This window comes from Salmo salar, chromosome 05, assembly GCF_965601325.2.
Source record: "Salmo salar chromosome 05, fSalSal1, whole genome shotgun sequence".
Classification (NCBI taxonomy): domain Eukaryota; kingdom Metazoa; phylum Chordata; class Actinopteri; order Salmoniformes; family Salmonidae; genus Salmo; species Salmo salar.
The window spans coordinates 18,421,375-18,435,000 of NC_138295.1; the positions used below are offsets into that span (position 1 = coordinate 18,421,375).

At 38.4% G+C, this 13,626-nt stretch overlaps 1 protein-coding gene across 1 annotated transcript in view; it reads right to left on the bottom strand.

Moving 5' to 3' along the window:
- Nucleotides 1-233: 233 nt before the first annotated feature.
- Nucleotides 234-13,626, bottom strand: part of nrg2b (neuregulin 2b) — a 63,838-nt gene continuing 50,445 nt past the window's right edge. The window contains exon 12 of the mRNA XM_014198977.3: nucleotides 234-3,341. Coding sequence (XP_014054452.1) covers nucleotides 2,868-3,341 — 474 coding nt within the window. The 3' untranslated portion in view covers nucleotides 234-2,867. The remainder of the gene's footprint in view (nucleotides 3,342-13,626) is intronic.

The window sequence follows — 13,626 nt, forward strand, 5'->3', positions numbered from 1 at the left end:
TGGCTAGAAGCTTTCAAGGTCTATTTTTCTGGTTTTACCCTTACCTGTCACACAGATGAATGAGATCAGCATAAAGCAGAATAATTATTACAGGTTGATAGACAGTCATCAACTGGCAGGTAAAAATAGCTTCTGACGTAAGATTGAGAATCCCCCCTACACCTTGAGGGTCATGAAGGAGGAGGCCTCTTCTTTGTGACAGAGAATGACAACACTTTCAAAATGGTAGGAATAAAGATTTATTTTCATATGAAGAGGTGGTTTGGATTGTTCTTTTTCTTTTTTACAAGTATGTTTTGATAAAACTTGCAAAAAACGTATAGCATATTCCAAGAATGGAGACATGAGAAAAGGGGATTTATTGCTGAATGTTAAAATGAAGACACTTTTCACTGAGTGGAAAACGATTTGCTTGCTTCTTTTCCCATGCACCCAACTACCTGGACCACTAGGACATGCAGGGGGGCGGGGGGAGAAGAGAGGGAGAGGGGGCGTAAAGGAGATGAGGACAACTGCTGTAAAAACAAACATTGTGTGTATGTGACGTGTTGAAGGGTGTGTGTGTGTGTGTGTGTGTGTGTGTGTGTGTGTGTGTGTGTGTGTGTGTGTGTGTGTGTGTGTGTGTGTGTGTGTGTGTGTGTGTGTGTGTGTGTGTGTGTGTGTGTGTGTGTGTGTGTGTGTGTGTGTGTGTGTGTGAGTAAATGTGGAAGGTAGGAAGGATTGATTGCAAGGGAAGGAGGTAAGGGGGGATTTTACATTTGAACTACCACTAGAAGCACACTACCTCACTGGCAGTATCCCACATTGCAAATCCCAGATTGAATACAGTGATACTAAGACAAACTAGCCAGAACTTTGGGCCATGAAAATAACATGTATATCTCTAAATGATATTCCACAATAATCCTCTGAATTCATCAAAGGAGTTGGTTGTCATTTTTTATATGGTACTTATTATAACATTTTTTTGTGATACATGCATCTCCTGTGAGACTCTACTGGTAAAGGGGCAAATTAAAATGTTCATTTAAAACCAACTCATGGGGATTCATGTATTTTACACAATACCCTTTTTCTTTTAGGTTGAGGAGCCGGACGCTCTCTGTCCAGTTAATCTCATGGTATTTCTGAGGTGGACCCTTTCTGAGGAATGCCTGTAACCCATAGCGGAGTGGACAAGCTGTTGTAATGTGTAAATCTAACATATCCCATGATAATAGGTTATGTCATACTCTATGTTGTCATTGTCAAGAGGGCGGGGTCAGACAGAGACAGACACATATCAGATCATTCAGTCAATATGACCAAGCAAGGTATACTTGTGTTAATAATAAAGGTATAGGAATGCAAAAAAGGATGCAATAATCGATAATACAATACCATCTGTTGGCTATGATTAAAAAAAGACAAACCGAACAGACTCAAACACACTGCAGTGAGTCAGCCAACGTAGGAAAGACTTTAAAATTAACCTGTGTCACTTGTCACAGCACACAGCAAACCAGTGCCATCATCACTACGAGCCAATGCCGTCATCATCATCATCATCATCATCACAGAACAAACCTGTGTCATTACACTGTCATAGAACAATCATCCAAGAGCCTCAACATGAACTCCATATCAGCATATTTTGGCATTTTTAAAACCCACTTTTTTTTCAAGTTTCAAGAGTTTCCATAGCTCCATACTATATCACAGATGAAAACAGACAAGGAAGAGGGACATAATGGATCTGGCCTATGGACCATGGTGGCTCTTGGGAAATGGAGTCTTTTTCTTGATGGGATGTGAAAGTCCTGAGACACAGTGCGGCTTTAGTTAAGCTGCTGGCATAGGAATGGGGGAGGGCAGTCCATGTAGGCCAGAATCAGGCTGGATTGACTGGATTGGTAGGATTGGCAGCTCCCTGGCCAATGAATGCTCATGGATGGAGGTTTTACAGTGCAATGGAGCTTCTGGCAGCATGACGATTGGCCGGTTGAGTATGTCAGTTTAACAGTGACTACACCCTCATAGCTGAATGGACACTCATGTCTCCCTTGCTCTGACCAGACTACAACTCATCATGGAGTGCGTACACACACGCATGCATACGCACACGCACACACACACCACAACCGTCACCTACACTCATTCCCATGTAGAAACCCTGAACACCTGTGCAGGTACCTTGGATCACCTGCATTCCTCTGAAACAATACACATACAATGACAGGCGGACGGATGATGACATGAATGACTGATGTGAGTTTGTTGGAGCAACTCATCAAAAACTAGCGCTTCACTTCCTGTACCAGGACAGGACACCACATCCAGTTGCGTCTGTGATAAATGTCCCCCGTGAAAAAACATCTGCGTGTGGATCATACTCATGTAAACATACACCGTTACACAGGGGTGATTCATATTGCATGATGCCAGAATCATATCACAGTTCAAACAGGGAGATCCTAAATCAGAGGAAGTCAAAGTAAAGAGGTCTATAAAATGAGGAGTCTGTATTAGAAAGGCTACAAAAACTCAACTGTACCTCTGGCTTCAGCACACAGCAAAAGGCACCACAATATTATTCTATTATCTAACTCGTGAAAAAATTGGCACGTAATCATTTTTTTCTCTCATAACGCTGTAAATCAAAAACTTTACATATAAATATTTTTCCCTATAAAAAAAGTCTTTGCTGTTAGCTAGTAGACAATTTTTGCTGAAATGAAAATAAATATTTCATTTATTTAGAATATCTGTCTGTTATACAAAATAAAAATATTTCTCCTAGGTGCAGGTCTCTACTCCACTGTTGTCTTTAGGTGGGTCAGGGGGGTCGGGGTCAAGGGTTAGAGGTCAGTGGTCAAGGCGGGCGGGTCTTAAAGGGGTGCGTTGTCATTTTTGGAGGAGCGCGACTGGGAGCTTTTACTGTGTCCGTTGCTGCGGGTGCTTGGCCGCCCCTGCGCCCGGTGAGTCCGTATGTCGGCGGTCGGGGCAGGGGCAGTAGATGATCGGTACCCACGTTCGCACGGCTCCATGTTCATGTTCTGCATACTGAGGAAAGGAGTGCTCTCTCCTTGCCCCTCCTCTTCCTCCTCCTCCTCCTCTGATTGGCTGAAGCTCTGAGAGCTGTTGTCCCGTAGGCCCATTGCACGCTGGGAGACATGTCCATTGAGGCGGTTCCGACGTGGGCGCCGGCGGCTCCTGATTGGTTCACGGGAGGAGGCGTACTCCTGCGTGGTCTCGTAGGCCTCGTCGTCAGGGAGATGATAGGGGCTGGATGGAAGGCTGCCCGTGCTCTCTGTCAGGTAGGGTTGGCGTGGACGACGGGGCTGCCGGTACAACCGTCCATCCTGCAGGGACAGAAGCATAAAACGTCACACACGAGATACTCTAGTCTACAACTAACAACATCATACACTCTCTACTCTAGTCTACAACTAACAACATCATACACTCTCTACTCTAGTCTACAACTAACAACATCATACACTACCTACTCTAGTCTACAACTAACAACATCATACACTACCTACACTAGTCTACAACTAACAACATCATACACTACCTACTCTAGTCTACAACTAACAACATCATACACTACCTACTCTAGTCTACAACTAACAACATCATACACTCTCTACTCTAGTCTACAACTAACAACATCATACACTCTCTACTCTAGTCTACAACTAACAACATCATACACTCTCTACTCTAGTCTACAACTAACAACATCATACACTCTCTACTCTAGTCTACAACTAACAACATCATACACTCACTACTCTACTCTACAACCAACAACATCATACACTCTCTACTCTAGTCTACAACTAACAACATCATACACTCTCTACTCTAGTCTACAACTAACATCATACACTCTCTACTCTAGTCTACAACTAACAACATCATACACTACCTACTCTAGTGTACAACTAACAACATCATACACTCTCTACTCTAGTCTACAACTAACAACATCATACACTACCTACTCTAGAACTAACAACATCATACACTCTCTACTCTAGTCTACAACTAACAACATCATACACTCTCTACTGTAGTCTACAACTAACAACATCATACACTCTCTACTCTAGTCTACAACTAACAACATCATACACTACCTACTCTAGAACTAACAACATCATACACTCTCTACTCTAGTCTACAACTAACAACATCATACACTCTCTACTCTAGTCTACAACTAACAACATCATACACTACCTACTCTAGTCTACAACTAACAACATCATACACTACCTACTCAAGTCTACAACTAACATCATACACTACCTACTCTAGTCTACAACTAACAACATCATACACTCTCTACTCTAGTCTACAACTAACAACATCATACACTACCTACTCTAGTCTACAACTAACAACATCATACACTCTCTACTCTAGTCTACAACTAACAACATCATACACTACCTACTCTAGTCTACACCTAACAACATCATACACTACCTACTCTAGTCTACAACTAACAACATCATACACTCTCTACTTTAGTCTACAACTAACAACATCATACACTACCTACTCTAGTCTACAACTAACAACATCATACACTACCTACTCTAGTCTACAACTAACAACATCATACACTACCTACTCTAGTCTACAACTAACAACATCATACACTCTCTACTCTAGTCTACAACTAACAACATCATACACTCTCTACTCTAGTCTACAACTAACAACATCATACACTCTCTACTCTAGTCTACAACTAACAACATCATACACTCTCTACTTTAGTCTACAACTAACAACATCATACACTACCTACTCTAGTCTACAACTAACAACATCATACACTACCTACTCTAGTCTACAACTAACAACATCATACACTACCTACTCTAGTCTACAACTAACAACATCATACACTCTCTACTTTAGTCTACAACTAACAACATCATACACTCTCTACTCTAGTCTACAACTAACAACATCATACACTACCTACTCTAGTCTACAACTAACAACATCATACACTACCTACTCTAGTCTACAACTAACAACATCATACACTCTCTACTCTAGTCTACAACTAACAACATCATACACTACCTACTCTAGTCTACAACTAACAACATCATACACTCTCTACTCTAGTCTACAACTAACAACATTATACACTACCTACTCTAGTCTACAACTAACAACATCATACACTACCTACTCTAGTCTACAACTAACAACATCATACACTACCTACTCTAGTCTACAACCAACAACATCATACACTACCTACTCTAGAACTAACAACATCATACACTACCTACTCTAGTCTACAACTAACATCATACACTCTCTACTCTAGTCTACAACTAACAACATCATACACTCTCTACTCTAGTCTACAACTAACAACATCATACACTCTCTACTGTAGTCTACAACTAACAATATCATACACTCTCTACTCTAGTCTACAACTAACAACATCATACACTCTCTACTGTAGTCTACAACTAACAACATCATACACTCTCTACTCTAGTCTACAACTAACAACATCATACACTCTCTACTCTAGTCTACAACTAACAACATCATACACTACCTACTCTAGTCTACAACTAACATCATACACTACCTACTCTAGTCTACAACCAACAACATCATACACTCTCTACTCTAGTCTACAACATCATACACTCTCTACTCTAGTCTACAACTAACAACATCATACACTCTCTACTGTAGTCTACAACTAACAACATCATACACTCTCTACTCTAGTCTACAACTAACAACATCATACACTCTCTACTCTAGTCTACAACTAACAACATCATACACTCTCTACTCTAGTCTACAACATCATACACTCTCTACTCTAGTCTACAACTAACAACATCATACACTACATACACTAGTCTACAACCAACAACATCATACACTCTCTACTCTAGAACTAACAACATCATACACTACCTACTCTAGTCTACAACTAACAACATCATACACTCTCTACTCTAGTCTACAACATCATACACTCTCTACTCTAGTCTACAACTAACAACATCATACACTACCTACTCTAGTCTACAACTAACAACATCATACACTCTCTACTCTAGTCTACAACTAACAACATCATACACTACCTACTCTAGTCTACAACTAACAACATCATACACTCTCTACTCTAGTCTACAACCAACAACATCATACACTACCTACTCTAGAACTAACAACATCATACACTCTCTACTCTAGTCTACAACTAACAACATCATACACTACCTACTCTAGTCTACAACTAACAACATCATACACTACCTACTCTAGTCTACAACTAACAACATCATACACTCTCTACTCTAGTCTACAACTAACAACATCATACACTACCTACTCTAGTCTACAACTAACAACATCATACACTACCTACTCTAGTCTACAACTAACAACATCATACACTCTCTACTCTAGTCTACAACTAACAACATCATACACTCTCTACTCTAGTCTACAACTAAAAACATCATACACTCTCTACTCTAGTCTACAACTAACAACATCATACACTTCCTACTCTAGTCTACAACTAACAACATCATACACTCACTACTCTAGTCTACAACTAACAACATCATACACTCTCTACTCTAGTCTACAACTAACAACATCATACACTACCTACTCTAGTCTACAACTAACATCATACACTCTCTACTCTAGTCTACAACTAACAACATCATACACTCTCTACTGTAGTCTACAACTAACAACATCATACACTCTCTACTCTAGTCTACAACTAACAACATCATACACTCACTACTCTAGTCTACAACCAACAACATCATACACTACCTACTCTAGTCTACAACTAACAACATCATACACTACCTACTCTAGTCTACAACTAACAACATCATACACTACCTACTCTTGTCTACAACTAACAACATCATACACTACCTACTCTAGTCTACAACTAACATCATACACTCTCTACTCTAGTCTACAACTAACATCATACACTACCTACTCTAGTCTACGACTAACAACATCATACACTCTCTACTCTAGTCTACAACTAACATCATACACTCTCCACTCTAGTCTACAACTAACAACATCATACACTCTCTACTCTAGTCTACAACCAACATCATACACTCTCTACTCTAGTCTACAACTAACAACATCATACACTACCTACTCTAGTCTACAACCAACAGCATCATACACTACCTACTCTAGAACTAACAAGATCATACACTCTCTACTCTAGTCTACAACTAACAACATTATACACTCTCTACTCTAGTCTACAACTAACAACATCATACACTCTCTACTCTAGTCTACAACTAACAACATTATACACTCTCTACTCTAGTCTACAACTAACAACATCATACACTCTCTACTGTAGTCTACAACTAACAACATCATACACTCTCTACTCTAGTCTACAACTAACAACATCATACACTACCTACTCTAGTCTACAACTAACAACATCATACACTCTCTACTCTAGTCTACAACTAACAACATCATACACTCTCTACTCTAGTCTACAACTACCAGCATCATACACTACCTACTCGAGTCTACAACCAACAACATCATACACTCTCTACTCTAGAACTAACAACATCATACACTACCTACTCTAGTCTACAACTAACAACATCATACACTCTCTACTCTAGTGTACAACTAACAACATCATACACTATCTACTCTAGTCTACAACCAACAACATCATACACTACCTACTCTAGAACTAACAACATCATACACTCTCTACTCTAGTCAACAACTAACAACATCATACACTACCTACTCTAGTCTACAACTAACAACATCATACACTCTCTACTCTAGTCTACAACTAACAACATCATACATTATCTACTCTAGTCTACAACTAACAACATCATACACTCTCTACTCTAGTCTACAACTAACAACATCATACACACTCTACTCTAGTCTACAACTAACAACATCATACACTCTCTACTCTAGTCTACAACCAACAACATCATACACTCTCTACTCTAGTCTACAACTAACAACATCATACACTACCTACTCTAGAACTAACAACATCATACACTCTCTACTCTAGTCTACAACTAACAACATCATACACTACCTACTCTAGAACTAACAACATCATACACTCTCTACTCTAGTCTACAACTAACAACATCATACACTACATACACTAGTCTACAACTAACAACATCATACACTCTCTACTCTAGAACTAACAACATCATACACTCTCTACTCTAGTCTACAACTAACAACATCATACACTCTCTACTCTAGTCTACAACTAACAACCTCCTACACTCTCTACTCTAGTCTACAACTAACAACATCATACACTCTCTACTCTACTCTACAACCAACAACATCATACACTCTCTACTCTAGAACTAACAACATCATACACTACCTACACTAGTCTACAACTAACAACATCATACACTCTCTACTCTAGTCTACAACTAACAACATCATACACTCTCTACTCTACTCTACAACCAACAACATCATACACTACCTACTCTAGAACTAACAACATCATACACTACCTACACTAGTCTACAACTAACAACATCATACACTCTCTACTCTAGTCTACAACTAACAACATCATACACTCTCTACTCTAGTCTACAACATCATACACTCTCTACTCTAGTCTACAACTAACAACATCATACACTCTCTACTCTAGTCTACAACTAACAACATCATACACTCACTACTCTAGTCTACAACTAACAACATCATACACTCTCTACTCTAGTCTACAACCAACAACATCATACACTACCTACTCTAGTCTACAACTAACAACATCATACACTACCTACTCTTGTCTACAACTAACAACATCATACACTACCTACTCTAGTCTACAACTAACATCATACACTCTCTACTCTAGTCTACAACTAACAACATCATACACTACCTACTCTAGTCTACGACTAACAACATCATACACTACCTACTCTAGTCTACAACTAACATCATACACTCTCTACTCTAGTCTACAACATCATACACTCTACTCTAGTCTACAACTAACAACATCATACACTCTCTACTCTAGTCTACAACTAACATCATACACTCTCCACTCTAGTCTACAACTAACAACATCATACACTCTGTACTCTAGTCTACAACCAACATCATACACTCTCTACTCTAGTCGACAACTAACATCATACACTACCTACTCTAGTCTACAACCAACAGCATCATACACTACCTACTCTAGAACTAACAACATCATACACTCTCTACTCTAGTCTACAACTAACATCATACACTCTCCACTCTATTCTACAACTAACAACATCATACACTCTCTACTCTAGTCTACAACTAACAACATCATACACTCTCTACTCTAGTCTACAACTAACAACATCATACACTACCTACTCTAGTCTACAACTAACAACATCATACACTACCTACTCTAGTCTACAACTAACAACATCATACACTACCTACTCTAGTCTACAACTAACAACATCATACACTACCTACTCTAGTCTACAACGAACAACATCATACACTACCTACTCTAGTCTACAACTAACAACATCATACACTCTCTACTCTAGTCTACAACCAACAACATCATACACTCTCTACTCTAGTCTACAACTAACAACATCATACACTCTCTACTCTAGTCTACAACTAACAACATCATACACTACCTACACTAGTCTACAACTAACAACATCATACACTACCTACTCTAGTCTACAACTAACAACATTATACACTACCTACTCTAGTCTACAACTAACAACATCATACACTCTCTACTCTAGTCTACAACTAACAACATCATACACTCTCTACTTTAGTCTACAAGTAACAACATCATACACTCTCTACTCTAGTCTACAACTAACAACATCATACACTCTCTACTCTAGTCTACAACTAACAACATCATACACTACCTACTCTAGTCTACAACTAACAACATCATACACTACCTACACTAGTCTACAACTAACAACATCATACACTACCTACTCTAGTCTACAACTAACAACATTATACACTACCTACTCTAGTCTACAACTAACAACATCATACACTCTCTACTCTAGTCTACAACTAACAACATCATACACTACCTACTCTAGTCTACAACTAACAACATCATACACTACCTACTCTAGTCTACAACTAACAACATCATACACTCTCTACTCTAGTCTACAACCAACAACATCATACACTACCTACTCTAGTCTACAACTAACAACATCATACACTCACTACTCTAGAACTAACAACATCATACACTCTCTACTCTAGTCTACAACTAACAACATCATACACTACCTACTCTCGTCTACAACTAACAACATCAAACACTCTCTACTCTAGTCTACAACTAACAACATCATACACTACCTACTCTAGTCTACAACTAACAACATCAAACACTCTCTACTCTAGTCTACAACTAACAACATCATACACTCTCTACGCTAGTCTACAACTAACATCATACACTCTCTACTCTAGTCTACAACTAACAACATCATACACTCTCTACTCTAGTCTACAACTAACAACATCATACACTACCTACTCTAGTCTACAACTAACAACATCATACACTACCTACTCTAGTCTACAACTAACAACATCATACACTACCTACTCTAGTCTACAACTAAGATCATACACTCTCTACTCTAGTCTACAACTAACAACATCATACACTCTCTACTCTAGTCTACAACCAACAACATCATACACTACCTACTCTAGTCTACAACTAACAACATCATACACTCACTACTCTAGAACTAAGAACATCATACACTCTCTACTCTAGTCTACAACTAACAACATCATACACTACCTACTCTCGTCTACAACTAACAACATCAAACACTCTCTACTCTAGTCTACAACTAACAACATCATACACTACCTACTCTAGTCTACAACTAACAACATCAAACACTCTCTACTCTAGTCTACAACTAACAACATCATACACTCTCTACGCTAGTCTACAACTAACATCATACACTCTCTACTCTAGTCTACAACTAACAACATCATACACTCTCTACTCTAGTCTACAACTAACAACATCATACACTACCTACTCTAGTCTACAACTAACAACATCATACACTACCTACTCTAGTCTACAACTAACAACCTCCTACACTCTCTACTCTAGTCTACAACTAACAACATCATACACTCTCTACTCTAGTCTACAACCAACAACATCATACACTACCTACACTAGTCTACAACTAACAACATCATACACTACCTACTCTAGTCTACAACTAACAACATCAAACACTCTACTCTAGTCTACAACTAACAACATCATACACTCTCTACGCTAGTCTACAACTAACAACATCATACACTCTCTACTCTAGTCTACAACTAACAACATCATACACTCTCTACTCTAATCTACAACTAACAACATCATACACTGTCTACTCTAGTCTACAACTAACAACATCATACACTACCTACTCTAGTCTACAACTAACAACATCATACACTCTCTACTCTAGTCTACAACTAACAACATCATACACTACCTACTCTAGTCTACAACAAACAACATCATACACTACCTACTCTAGTCTACAACTAACAACATCATACACTCTCTACTCTAGTCTACAACCAACAACATCATACACTACCTACTCTAGTCTACAACTAACAACATCATACACTACCTACTCTAGTCTACAACTAACAACATCATACACTACCTACTCTAGTCTACAACTAACAACATCATACACTACCTACACTAGTCTACAACTAACAACATCATACACTACCTACTCTAGTCTACAACTAACAACATTATACACTACCTACACTAGTCTACAACTAACAACATCATACACTCTCTACTCTAGTCTACAACTAACAACATCATACACTACCTACACTACTCTAGAACTAACAACATCATACACTCTCTACTCTAGTCTACAACTAACAACATCATACACTACCTACTCTAGTCTACAACATCATACACTCTCTACTCTAGTCTACAACTAACAACATCATACACTCTCTACTCTAGAACTAACATCATACACTCTCTACTCTAGTCTACAACTAACAACATCATACACTACCTACTCTAGTCTACAACTAACAACATCATACACTACCTACTCTAGTCTACAACTAACAACATCATACACTATCTACTCTAGTCTACAACTAACAACATCATACACTCTCTACTCTAGTCTACAACTAACAACATCATACACTACTTACTCTAGAACTAACAACATCATACACTACCTACTCTAGTCTACAACATCATACACTCTCTACTCTAGTCTACAACTAACAACATCATACACTCTCTACTCTAGAACTAACATCATACACTGTCTACTCTAGTCTACAACTAACAACATCATACACTACCTACTCTAGTCTACAACTAACAACATCATACACTCTCTACTCTAGTCTACAACTAACAACATCATACACTCTCTACTCTAGTCTACAACTAACAACATCATACACTACTTACTCTAGAACTAACAACATCATACACTACCTACTCTAGTCTACAACATCATACACTCTCTACTCTAGTCTACAACTAACAACATCATACACTCTCTACTCTAGCCAACCTCAACATCATACACTGTCTACTCTAGTCTACAACTAACAACATCATACACTACCTACTCTAGTCTACAACTAACAACATCATACACTCTCTACTCTAGTCTACAACTAACAACATCATACACTCTCTACTCTAGTCTACAACTAACAACATCATACACTACCTACTCTAGTCTACAACTAACAACATCATACACTCTCTACTCTAGTCTACAACCAACAACATCATACACTACCTACTCTAGTCTACAACTAACAACATCATACACTACCTACTCTAGTCTACAACTAACAACATCATACACTACCTACTCTAGTCTACAACTAACAACATCATACACTACCTACACTAGTCTACAACTAACAACATCATACACTACCTACTCTACTCTACAACTAACAACATCATACACTACTCTAGAACTAACAACATCATACACTCTCTACTCTAGTCTACAACTAACAACATCATACACTACCTACACTAGTCTACAACTAACAACATCATACACTCTCTACTCTAGTCTACAACCAACAACATCATACACTCTCTACTCTAGTCTACAACTAACAACATCATACACTCTCTACTCTAGTCTACAACTAACAACATCATACACTCTCTACTCTACAACTAACAACATCATACACTACCTACTCTAGTCTACAACCAACAACATCATACACTACCTACTCTAGTCTACAACTAACAACATCATACACTCTCTACTCTAGTCTACAACTAACAACATCATACACTACCTACTCTAGTCTACAACTAACAACATCATACACTCTCTACTCTAGTCTACAACTAACAACATCATACACTCTCTACTCTAGAACTAACATCATACACTGTCTACTCTAGTCTACAACTAACAACATCATACACTACCTACTCTAGTCTACAACTAA